General features: G+C 39.9%; 2 protein-coding genes across 3 annotated transcripts in view; one reads left to right on the top strand and one right to left on the bottom strand.

Moving 5' to 3' along the window:
• The window catches only part of polr1d (RNA polymerase I and III subunit D), a 31,617-nt gene that overhangs the window by 7,840 nt on the left and 11,260 nt on the right, over positions 1 to 12,517 (top strand). The window lies entirely within an intron of this gene.
• The window catches only part of LOC147061219 (uncharacterized), a 24,759-nt gene extending 12,242 nt beyond the window's left edge, over positions 1 to 12,517 (bottom strand). The window contains exons 1-6 of one of the 2 annotated variants that reach the window (XM_085939795.1): positions 12,328 to 12,517; positions 3,920 to 6,237; positions 3,500 to 3,698; positions 1,481 to 1,723; positions 989 to 1,087; positions 358 to 471 (exon numbers count right to left, since the gene is read on the bottom strand). In XM_085939795.1, coding sequence (XP_085795921.1) covers positions 358 to 471; positions 989 to 1,087; positions 1,481 to 1,723; positions 3,500 to 3,698; positions 3,920 to 6,237; positions 12,328 to 12,334 — 2,980 coding nt within the window. In that variant the 5' untranslated portion in view covers positions 12,335 to 12,517. Of the gene's footprint in view, positions 1 to 357; positions 472 to 988; positions 1,088 to 1,480; positions 1,727 to 3,499; positions 3,699 to 3,919; positions 6,238 to 12,327 lie in introns of both variants that reach the window. The other variant, XM_085939786.1, reaches the window with a different exon arrangement.

Raw genomic sequence — 12,517 nt, 5'->3', positions numbered from 1 at the left:
ATTGTAGCCAATGAGACGTGTAGCTCGCTTTCCGTGCTTTCACAATGTTACTCCATTTCTGCCTCAAACTGAGATGAGCAGAGATGACAGGCCAGCTCTCTGCAATGCTTTCACTGTTAACTGAACTGAAAGCAGTGCAGCTGAGATGCTGACATAGCTGTCCCCAGTACTGACTGTGCAACATTCTCAAGTTCAAACAGAGGGGGATAAAGGTTATTTTTGCAAGATACCCTAAAACGCAGTGTCACGTCCGTTGAAGAGAAAATATTTTTAACTCCTCCCCCCCAAGAAAATATAGTTATATCTAGATTAGTTATTTCTCACTGCACTCACCTATGTTAAAGTGATGACACTTACCTGGTTTACTTGGTGTTGAACCAACAAATCTCGAAGATGCAGTTCTTTTGAGAGTACCCGGAGAGGAAGTAGAAGCTCCTTTGTAGGTACTAGAAGGTTTATTTATGGGCACAACTGTTGTAGACACCAACACACACATACATACAAAAAACATTTTAGATGATGGATTTAATAGATCCTTATCTTCATTGCTGTTTGTGTGTCAATAGTAAAAAGTTACATTGGGATATGATGAAACAATTAAAAAAAAAGAAAATCAGCTCATAATGATACAATAATAAATGATAAATAAATAAATAAAATCAAAGCTAATAAAAGTTTATTCTCAGATGGGCAATATTGTGCACCAACATTAGATAAATAAATAAATAAATAAATAAATAAATAAAAGCTAAAAAAAGTTTATTCTTGGACGGGTTATATTGTGCACACCAATGTGAGTTTAACGCAATGAATGTGGACATTCTTGCTAATCACTTTAAAAGCATGCATAATTCCTGGCGTTTGATTAAAGCGGCAATATCCGAAGACCTTAGGTTTTGGCGTTCAGTTGTGAGAATTTGTTGAGTTGCGACGCATTCCAACATAAACATAGATAAGACACAGTTAGTGGAAATGGGTGCGATCTTACTTGGCGCAGTACACCTTTCATGGGTTGGCATCCATCTTGCTTTCGTTGGAACAGCTTTAACAGGGGTTTGTTTATGTGCAGTGCCAGTTACCCCAGAAACTGTCAGACAAGCATGGATAAGCAGTTGAAAAATGAAAACCGCCATGTGACAAAATAACAAGAAGCCATCATGATACAACAGACTGACATTGAATTAGAGGTCAGCTTTTTACATCTTTTTTTTTTTTTTATTAAGAGGTCAGCAATTTCTTTAGAACGAGTCTTTAGAATCAGTCTCGCTCTTTCAGTGAATTCTATCATTCCATTCTAAGTGAGGTCCTTAACATCACTTAATAAATAAATTAATAAATAAATAGATAAATAAATAAATACATACATACATACATACATACATAAATATATAAACCTCACCCTTGAAAATAATTAACAAAAGCATCATTTTATATGATAAGAATCACATACTGACATCTCCAATCTATTGGATAGGCTTACCTCGTGTACTTGCTGCACCTACATTCTGATCACTGTGAATGTGTTCTCTCTTAAGGCTCCTGGATGTCAGCGAGGCCTTTAAGTAGACGGGAGGTAGACGAGAAGTAGGAGTAGGGGAAGGGCCACTAAAAGAGGAACGTATGGGAGTTGCAAGAGGTTGGGATATATTCAACTTGGGCTTGACATGTGCTGCCAGGGCTGGTTCAAGGGATGCTTTTCCTGTTGCGCAATTCCTGTGACTCCCTGCTATGACATGAAATGGGGAAAGTGGTTAGGGTGGACACTACACTCGGTGGTACATTTTGCAGGAGTCAAAGGCAACATTTCTAAAAAAAAAAAAAAAAACATGTATCACTTAATATCACTTAATACTGTTTTTGTTTATCACTTATTGAAAAACAATCTTTTTTTTTTTTAAATAGCCATACTCCAAAAATATGTTAAGACACCACTGCAGTCAAAATGAAAAATTAACAACAAAACAATACTACCTCATGAACATTGAATTTCCATGTGAACAGCAGTGCGGAACTTAGATTCCCGCCCTTTCCTTTGTTTTTCCAAACAACCAAACGACTTCCCATCACAGGAAGACGTTTTCCTTCCCCATGATGAAATGATGAGCAAGAGAAAGCTAATAGGCTGTTTAGACTCATGAGAGTCATGACTCTTAATTGATAAAATAAGATCAATTTATTCATCAAACTTAATTCTCTTCCCCTGGGGCTTGCCTCCAAATCCTCCACCACCGCGTCCACCCCCAAATCCGCCGCCACGTCCACGTCCCCCTTCACGAGGATGTGTGACGTTCATTGTCACACGGGTGATATCAACATTTTGACATGAGAATGGGCTGTTTCCCAGAATACACACTGGCAAATGTCACCTAACAGAGAAGCTGTTAAACATTTGAAAATATTGTGACCACGTTAAAGGCATTACAGACTATCTTTCCGACAGCTCAGAAACCAGAGCCTATTTGTCAGTTTTTGAATACAGTGATCCCTTGCTATTTCGCAGTTCGTCTTTTGCCGCCTCAATGCATGGCGGGTTTTTAAAGATATTTAATATTGTGGATATTTTGGTACGGCGGCGCACTGGGTAGCACGTCCGCCTCACAGTTAGGAGGGTGCGGGTTCGATTCCACCTCCGGCCCTCCCTGTGTGGAGTTTGCATGTTCTCCCCGGGCCCGCGTGGGTTTTCTCCGGGCACTCCGGTTTCCTCCCACATCCCAAAAACATGCTTGGTAGGCCGGTTGAGCAATCCAAATTGCCCCTAGGTGTGCGTGCGAGTGCGGATGGTTGTTTGTCTCTGGGTGCCCTGCGATTGGCTGGCAACGGGTTGAGGGAAACTCGGAAAACAGATTGATTGACAAGTTAACTGACCATTATTCACGCCGACAATGATTGGTTGAGGTTTTTCCGATCCCAGAGTGCGCATTTTATATACATTTGTATATGTATTTTAAGACGACCTATTTAACAGTCAGTGGTATGTATTTGAGAAATATTACAAAATAAATCCTAAATAAGATTCTCTATAACCTTTAGGTTTATTGTGTATATAACACCTTCACAATGAACTTGAATTTAGTGTTGTCACCATAATTTTGACTTTTATACAATACCTGCATAAAATACCTTGATACGACTACTGAAACGCAACTATGGCAAAAACTTAACATGAGTTAAAAAAAAGCAGTGAAATAATTGCTGACAGCTAAATAACTTAACATTTGTTTTACTGTACTTGTATTAATTAAAAAATATTATACAGTAATTTTAATCCATTTGATAGGATGGAAAGTACACTTTGAACACTTAAATCATTTAAAACAATTCATCATGTATCATTTGCATGTTGTGTAGCGTGCGTAAGGTGCGTCGTGGCGTAATTCGTGCTGATTGGAATCGCTAAGGGAATTGTGAGCAAAATAAGAAACGATTCCAAGGAATTGGTAATGTGGAAACCGGTTGTCGCAATTCTCATCCTTACATGCAATGTTGTTTTTTTTTTTACCTGCAATCCTATTCTTCTTTGACTGTGCGGTGCCCACAGCCAAATTATCTCTTGGTCGCTGCCCGATAGACTTCGTAGCAGGTCTGGGACTGGCAATGGAAGGCTGCGGAAGATATGTCCCTTGTCGTCGGTTTGGGGATGTCTGTCCCTGCCTCCTGCTCTTTTCCAATGTGGCTGAACCCTTCCTTCCAGATTCTATCTGCAAAGATATTGGTGCAGGATTTCCGTCTTTTAAATTTTCCACTGAGCCTAATACATTGGACAAACATGCAAACTAGTTTCAAATAGATCACATTCACATCTTTTCAAGTCTAGACTACTTGCAACTCCTACAGAAAAGTACCTTTAATATAGAGGTAAACAGTTCTTTGAAAACATGGCTCACAAATTTTCATAATCATACAATAAACATTTACTCACCACTCGGCTGATGTTATTAACCTCTGTCGGACTTGTGTTTGCAGCAGCTCTTTTGGAAGCCTCGGTCTGTAAGGCCAGTTTGCTACGGGAAGAGTTGTTTAGGGTTGCAGGTTTTGCTTGTTTCTCATGTCTTGGAATTGTAATGGTACTTGGGGACATGTTTTTCCTTTGCTTGGATGGTTCCGATGAACATCGAGGCCTTGTGTTGACTGGACGCAAAGCTGAGACTGACCTGACCTCAATTTTGGATGACACGTTTTTCTTTGGAGTTAGTTTCAGATCTTTCCGGAAAGTTGTAGCAGGGTTTTTTTTGGGGGATAATAAACAGAAAGTTTGGTTGCCAGTGAACTGAGCTGGGGAGAGCTCGACTTGGCGTAAAGGAGGACTTGCGTTTGCAGCAGCTCTTTTGGAAGCCTCGGTCTGTAAGGCTAGTTTGCTACGGGAAGAGTTGTTTAGGGTTGCAGGTTTTGCTTGTTTCTCATGTCTTGGAATTGTAATGGTACTTGGGGACATAGAAATTGTTTTCTTTTGGTTGGATGGTTGCGATGAGGAAGACAAAGTCTCCGATGAACATCGAGGCCTTGTGTTGACTGGACGCAAAGCTGAGACTGACCTGACCTCAATTTTGGATGACACATTTTTCTTTGGAGTTGGTTTCTGATCTTTCCGGAAACTTTTAGCTGGGGATTTTTGGGGGGATAATAAACAAAAAGTTTGGTTGATAGCGGACTGAGCTGGGGAGTGCTCTACTTGGGATAAATCAGTTTGCTCCATGTCTTTGCTGGCCTTGCTGCATTGGGCTACAGAAGCAGATTTAATTCCTGTCGTGGATATGCTACTATTGCAAGTTCCAATACTCTCAGGTGACGGTTTGATTGTTAAATTCAGGTGAGGAGCCCCTGGATTTACTTGTCTCTGAGCACTGTTTGCTCTTTTAGTAGCAAGAGGAACACATATAATGCTATTCCTTAATTTAGTTGGACTAATCTTGCCAGTTCCTCTCGGACGTTCATCGCATTTACTGAGCACATTTTTTTGCAGTTGTTCACGCTGTGGGGATGACTCTGACAACATTGATTCCTGCACAGTTCTTGTCACAACTTCAGAATTTATAATCCTCGAGCTTGATTTAGGCCAATTAATCTCAATTTTCTTCATTTTACTGGCAGATGGAGATGATTCCACAGCATGTTTTGTAGGCTTGGCAGATGCCTCCTGCTGTTCATTCGAGAATAAAATGGGACTGCCTGCATATTCAGGACAATATTTTAAAAGGGAACCAGGCATTTGGCTTCCAATGTTTTGTAGTGGTGTGGAAGTCTGGTTACACTTATCCATGTCCTGTTTTTTTGACAGAGAAGGCTCAACGGAAATACATTTTTCTGGGGGTAAGGCTTCAGGCAAATGTGCCAATGCCTCTGATTCAACACAGGCTAACCATTTTTTATGATCTGGAGACTCTTCACACACAAAGGTCGTCTGAAGACCCCTATGATTTTCATCTGGCGTAACGCTTGATATGGGCAAACCCGTATGGTCTTCCTCAGCAGTAAGCTCACGGTTTTTAGACATTGTGAAAATCATGCCAATGTATGGATGCTCTGAGTTCTCAGTATTTTTTTCACACAAAACAGGCAAGGCAGGTATGGTCAGTATATTGGATTCATTATGCAATGCTGCATGCCCAGCAGATGGCGAAGTGGAAGACTCATCAAGGGAAGAAAATACCAAGAAGGTTTGGTCCGCCAAACAAAAGCTGTTGCTCCTTAAAACCATTTCACCAGAGCTCATGGAGCAGGTATCCTCCTCAGTCGATCCTCTCTGAGAGGTTTGATGTGAACTCAGTTTGCCGTCTGCAATAAAGTCAGTCACAATACTGTCACTTCCACTCTTCTTGGAACCATTACAAGTGTGGGACTGCTTTGTAGCTTGATAGTTTTGTGCGCTTGAGCTGGTATTGGAGAAATCAACATGGCCACAGAAAGGAGTGGGGAAGTATGTTTGGTTCAGGCTCATGCTTGTGTTACAGAATAATCTTTCCTCTAGCGGGGAAGTGTTTTCCAAGTTATTTACAAACGAACCTTCATTTTGGAAGTGATGTAGCATGTTAGTGTCAGATGAGCTGCTGGCTTCTCCAACACTGTGGTTAGCAATACTACTGGAAGAGCCCGGTGACAGAGACAGGGACATATTGTTGTAAGGTCTTTCAGCAGGAAGACAAATATGTAAGTTTTTGTGTGGTCCAACAAATTCATTGTATGACAAGTTAATCGTTGAATTAGACATGGAGGGGTTCCGCCAACGTAATATCTTCACATCTGTAGATGAGAAGAAAAAAAAAAAAGTCACTCCTGATGACATTCTAAATGTCCATGGATACAAAGTCACATAATTTCTCTTCATTTATTAAACATTATTGATAGTTGTAAAATAATCTGGCAAACAATTGTAAACATTCTTCCTAATAAGAATTGCGTACACCCCAGGTTAATGAATAACAACGGTGCCGTGTCGGTGGAAATTTAGCGACTTGTGTGTCAAAGACGAAAGGAGAGGAAGAAAATGTATCCACAACACAGAGCTTGATAATACAAGCTAGGGTAGAGTTAGCAGAAACCTGGAACAGGTGAAAAGGCCATAGTTAAGCATAAGAGCAGTGTTCCAATTATCTTAACCATGCTGTAGATAGGAAGAGAAATGGAGTAGGACTGATTTTGTATACACAACACACTCAACCTGCGTGCAAAATAAGAACATTTCTACACATGTATCACCGAATGAAGCACATTGTGATACGCAGTGCCAACAGGGAGCAGTTGGGGAAACATTTACAAAGGTTGAGGCATGCACCAGAACGGAGAGGAATTAAAATTAGCCGAAGAACGACAGAATATATGTGCATGCATAAGGGGGCTGGGGTGGGATGGGGAGGGGAAAGAGTCAAATTACAGGGAGAAGAGCTCGCCAGCATGGGGGACTTTAAATAGCGGAGAAGTTTCAGGTGCGGCATGTGATAAAAGAGTCTCTACGAGGAGAAAAGATACAATTTATAAAGTGGTGAGGTCTGCCATGTTGCATCAGTTTTGAGATAGTTGCACAGAAAAGATGACACGAGGCAGTGATGAAGGTAGCAAGGTCTACCGTGTTGCGTCGGTTTTGAGATAGCGGCACTGCAAAGATGACACGAGGCAGTGATGACGGTGGTGAAGATGATTATAAGGTTCTCGTAATAAAAGTGACCAATGTGTAGAATGGAATGAGCTCAACAGAGGGATAGCCAAGTTTTGATGTTTTGGACACAAGGTAAGAGAGACCATGCAAACCACCGAAATGGTTCAGACACATACAGAAGAGAAATACTGACTACTTTGGTCGAAGGATGATGAGGAAGGAGCTGCCAGTGACAGAAAGACCAACAAGAAGGTTGGTGGCACTTAGGAATCTAGCTATTTGGTTTTTTTTTTTAGGTGGAACTAAATGTTAGTTTGAGAACCACTGGCTGAGATGAAAAAGGGTGATGTGCTGTGGTGACTAGGGATGGGAATTGAGAACCTGTTCTTGTTGAGAGCCTGTTCCCACGTTACTAATTCCTTGGAATCGTTTGCTATTTTGCTAACAATTCCCTTAGCGATTCCAGTCAGCATGGATTCCGTCACTATGCACATTACGCATGCTGCGTTGCGACAGCTAGAAACAATGATGGCACTTTGACTACCAAAGTTTGACTACGTTACGCTAAGCAGTAACAAGAATAGAGTGTCGTGCAATAGTTGCAATGTTGAAATTTCAACAGAGGGAGGAAATGCTTCTAATATCCAAAGGCATTTGTACACGCAGCATGCCATTAGTTTAACGGAATGTCACGTTTAATCCGCTGCGGAGGGACAAACTAACACCAGCAGCAACATTAGCCCAAGCCCGACATGCAGGTTTACTGCAGGTAACTAACTAACAATGCTTGCTAAAATGTTTACAATGTTATTGTTACTGAACATGCTTGACACAGAATATTTAATTTTGTATTTTGGTATAGACGATTTTATGATTTCATTTTCAAAATTTTTATCCATCCATCTTCTTTCTATACCACTTGTCCCAACGGGGGTCGCGGGCGTGCTGGAGCCTATCCCAGCAGTCTTGATTGCCAGCCAATCGTAGGGCACACAGAGATGAACAACCATTCGCACTCACACTCACAACTAGGGATAATTTGGAGTGCTATTTTCAAAAGTGTTTTTACTTAATTTTGTAAGACTTCACTCTGTTTGTAATGTCATACTTACAAAGTTGCAAGGTATAAAACAAAATATTATCGTTTATCGTTTATGTGCCACTGTTTTTCCCCAAATGAGAATCGACGAAAGAATCAATAAAGAATTGAATCGTTAAATGGAATCAAAATCATACAAATTTTATCAATTCCCATCCCTCTCTTGACCCCTACCAGGACAAACAAAAAAGACTGTCGGTTGTAAAATGATGCTTGTGGTTTCAAAACATTTGCTTGCACTCATCAACGTCCACCATTGTAACAGTAGCTGGATGAACAAATTATTCATGACTTTTTCGGCCCACCAAGACACAATGAACCATCAACAATGTAACCTTGAGGCAGAGCACAGGACACGTTTCTGAAATGAATCATGAGAAATTCAATAAATGCATGTTACAATTAGGGAACTCTCATGTAAGACAAACAAAAGCATCATTGTGGAGGGTATCAAATCACCAGTCAAGTTGAAGCCTTCAGGTAGGCAGACTGACATTGTGCATTTAATTAAGTTCCAACTACAGTTTAAGTGAATTTAAAAAGTTTTTGCTGTAGCATGTTTCTCTGAGATTTTCTTTTCATTTATTCTTTCATTCATTAGTAACTCAAATTTGTGTCTGCGGAAATACTGTTCTTGATGAATGAACAAAGTTTTGGTGCTGTGCAGGGATCCTTAGAGCAACAAAATTGGGGAAACCTATCGACTCTCTTAAAAAAAGGGAACCAACACACAGCAGGAAAAAGATAACAATCATCTGACCCTGCGATTATTGTCTTTGTTTGATATTACTCAAGCTAAAAAGTTCACAGTAGACACAAACTAGAAAGTATTGATGTTAAGAACAACAAGCAAACACTCCTAATATATAGATTAATCATGTCATCACCAAATTATGGCGTGAAGTAATGGATCAGTGTGCACAAGACTAAGGCTCAAGTTCAAACAAGGAATATTCAGAAGTTAACAAGGAATACGTGTTACGAGGACACACCATAACAAATGAACAGAGAACAGAGCACTAGGTACGCCGCTGTGTGCGTCATAAAAAAATATGGAGGATTATAATTCAAATCATGCTTTCGTTTGATCCTTGCTAGGACCTGTAATTCTTGGACTTTATCCCTGCATTAAGAAACAAAAGGACAGGGCACACATTCTGGTTATTTGATCTAGTAGGCTCATGTTAAAATGTAAATAAAGTCCTGACATGATTTATGGGCAAATTAAATATTATGATTCACAATACCTTGGAAAAATAAACACGTCCAGATGCAGCTCCTTCCTCGCTCGTGTTGTCAACTGTGCAAAACTAATATTACAATTTGGGTTAAGGTGGGCTGTGTACTCCTCCTTAGCGCTTCTCTTTTTGAGGGCCTGTGGTCAAAGGTGATGTTGCCTACAACTCAAGTATTAAGGGTCAAAGACTGTGCTCAGACCCAAGTTAACCAAGAAATGAACACCTTAACTCATCCCTGCTGAGCTCAGTGCAGGGGGAGTGGCCTCAGATGCCAGGCTTAGATGGCATTCACTGTTGCTAAGCAGCCAGAGTCTCTTATGAGGGAAAGGATCAGGAAGAGGATTGGAATGCAGTGTCACTGAGGAATACCGCACAACCCTAAATTCTAAACGCAAAGTAGTTTAAAGTCAATCTTCTGGTACTCCCTCTGTCAAGACACCAAATGATCTTCACTGAAAACATCTCTGGGCACATATCCTATGTGAACACATACGACTTGACACTTGATACCAACGCAGTGTGACACCAGAGTCTAAGACACCTGAAACACTTGCTATTTTCGCTGAATCTATCTGTTATGGTAGGACACTTGACAAGTTGACAACCACTTGTACACGTAAAAGTCAAAACATTCTTACTAAAAATTGTTTGTCCGTCTAATATGTTGTTCCATGCTAAACTGGCAAGTAGAACAATCGATTAAACAACAAGCGTCCGTTAGCTAAATGTTATCAGGCATGGAGAAATTTGGAATGAGAGTTCAGGCACTAATAACTTCTAACATAGACACGGAAAACAACAGCATGTATCATCATGTTCATGTAAATGTTCTCTTACAGCTCTTCAGGCCGCTAATCGACAGCGATGTTTGTGGCTCGCAATCATAGCAAAAGCTTAGTTTCCGGTGATCGTTTGCTTTTCTTTTGGGTGGGTGTAAAATCCTTGGTTTGTTTGTTTTTTTTAGAAGTCGAAATAAACCTTTCACCCCCGACTAATACTGCCAACAATGATTCATGTACAAGACATGACCAATGGCAAATCGTGCTACGTTAATGACAATATGTCTGCCGGCAATGCATTATGCGGGATGCAAAAAGGCGCAAATCTCTCTTAAAAACAGGACTCACTTGGAAACAGTGGATAAGATGTGACAGGACGACAAAATGGCCATTATTAACGACCCCTACATAATTGAAACATCCAAAAACAGGCAGAAACAAAACAAGACTATTTCACTTACTGACTCATAATGCCGTCAGCTTGTCTTACTTCAGCTAAAAGAGAATTGGCTTTCCCTACAATTAGCCTTAAGGCTAGACAGAAGTTATGTTGGGCTGCTATTCAGGATAGAATCTGACATACAATCACCCAATATCCAACGTAAAACGTACACTAAAATAGTAAGCGTAAACTCTGCAACACTGGCCATCTTTTGTACCTCCTACTTGTATTATTGCAGTCAAGCAATGCACAGTAATTCACAATCTCTTGACGATGGCTATTAAATTTATCTAGACCCTCGATAAGCACCAAAAGAAAACAAGACGTCGGTCTTCATGCAGCATGATGGACACAGATGTGATGTCCAGATGCACTCAGATTTTTTCATTATTGAGTGCCTAGACATCACTGCCTGTCTTGACATTTTCGCACTAGCATGATAATTTAAACAAATATTTTGAGCATCAAAAGACATTTTTATTTGGGATGTCCCACTGTACGCCAATTGGGTGTTTGCAATCTGTAGGCAATACCGGTACATACAAATAGCCTAATAGATTTTTGATGAAATCCTAAACGTTTTTACAAAGGCATTATTTGTCATACTATAATATCAACACTGTATGGCACTAGTAGCACTAGTATGTGAATGCAACTGAATGAGCAGAGTATGTATGTATGTATGTATGTATGTATGTATGTATGTATGTATGTATGTATGTATGTATGTATGTATGTATGTATCCTGTTGGGATTATTTGCCAATAAAACAATTTAAAATCACCTGTTTCCAAAAGTTAATTTAAAATCTCCTGTTTCCGACTGCCAAACATACAGAACGGACGGATAATCCTCCAACAAGTGGTCTCTATGTATAGATCAGGATTTAAATATAGGGTGCCGACAAATATCTGGTGAATGGGTTTTTAAATTCCCATTGCTGGTATAAATCATGCTAAGATAAGACTACATAAACACTATTTAACTTTATCTAAATGCTTGGTAGTTAATGCTACAAATGGTAACAATCGACTGTTTACAATATAGATTGAAAAATAACCTAAAGCTCGCCAGTGAGAGAAATAGGTTTGGCACCATCAATACGGCATCAGTTGTTGAATTATTCAAAACAGCTTGCAAAATATAATTACAAATAAATAACAGAGGCGCAAAATAAAATTACAAATAAATAACAGAGGTGCAAAATGGGCGTTGTAACATCGTTAGCTATCACGAGAGAGGTTGTATTCTTGCAATCATGTACTTTGCCCAATAAGGCCACAGGCCTTCCTTCTGTCATTTTGTCTTCACAGATACTTTCCAAGATGGGTGACATTTTTTAAAAAGTGGGTGTCGAGTGTTCCAAAATAGTTTTCAGGGCCAAATCTGTTTTTAATTAGCTTTATTTTACTGAGCAACAAAGCCTTCAATAGTTCTTTTTACACTTTTTATTATTTTTATTATCACTCAATAGTTTTTTTTTTTAAAACCAAATCACCAGCAGGGAAATATTCAAATAAGAATAAACTGTTGTTACAAATAAGCAACATTTAGTACAAAATAGTATAAATAAGCGCAAGTGGCAAGCGCACGCTATCCACTGGCGATCAAAGGAGTCAATATTTGTTATGTTTATTGAATGAACGTAGCGAAACAAAGCACGTGTACAACGTGTGTACCTGTCATCGGCAGCGTGAACAAACACCGGGAGCGCGCCTTGTATCGTGATGAGGCAAGGACTTCTTATCCCCGCAGATAATCAACAACACGATGCATCAGACATGTCAGGAGTGTTTGAGTTCGTCCCCTATTTCTGCAACGGTGGTGCTCGTGTAATTTGCACAGGTGTGCCACTTGCTTTTTACCTGC

This window comes from Syngnathus leptorhynchus, chromosome 2 (assembly GCF_054491065.1).
Source record: "Syngnathus leptorhynchus isolate UIUO chromosome 2, UIUO_Slep, whole genome shotgun sequence".
Classification (NCBI taxonomy): domain Eukaryota; kingdom Metazoa; phylum Chordata; class Actinopteri; order Syngnathiformes; family Syngnathidae; genus Syngnathus; species Syngnathus leptorhynchus.
This window is presented reverse-complemented; position numbering and strand designations above follow the sequence as displayed.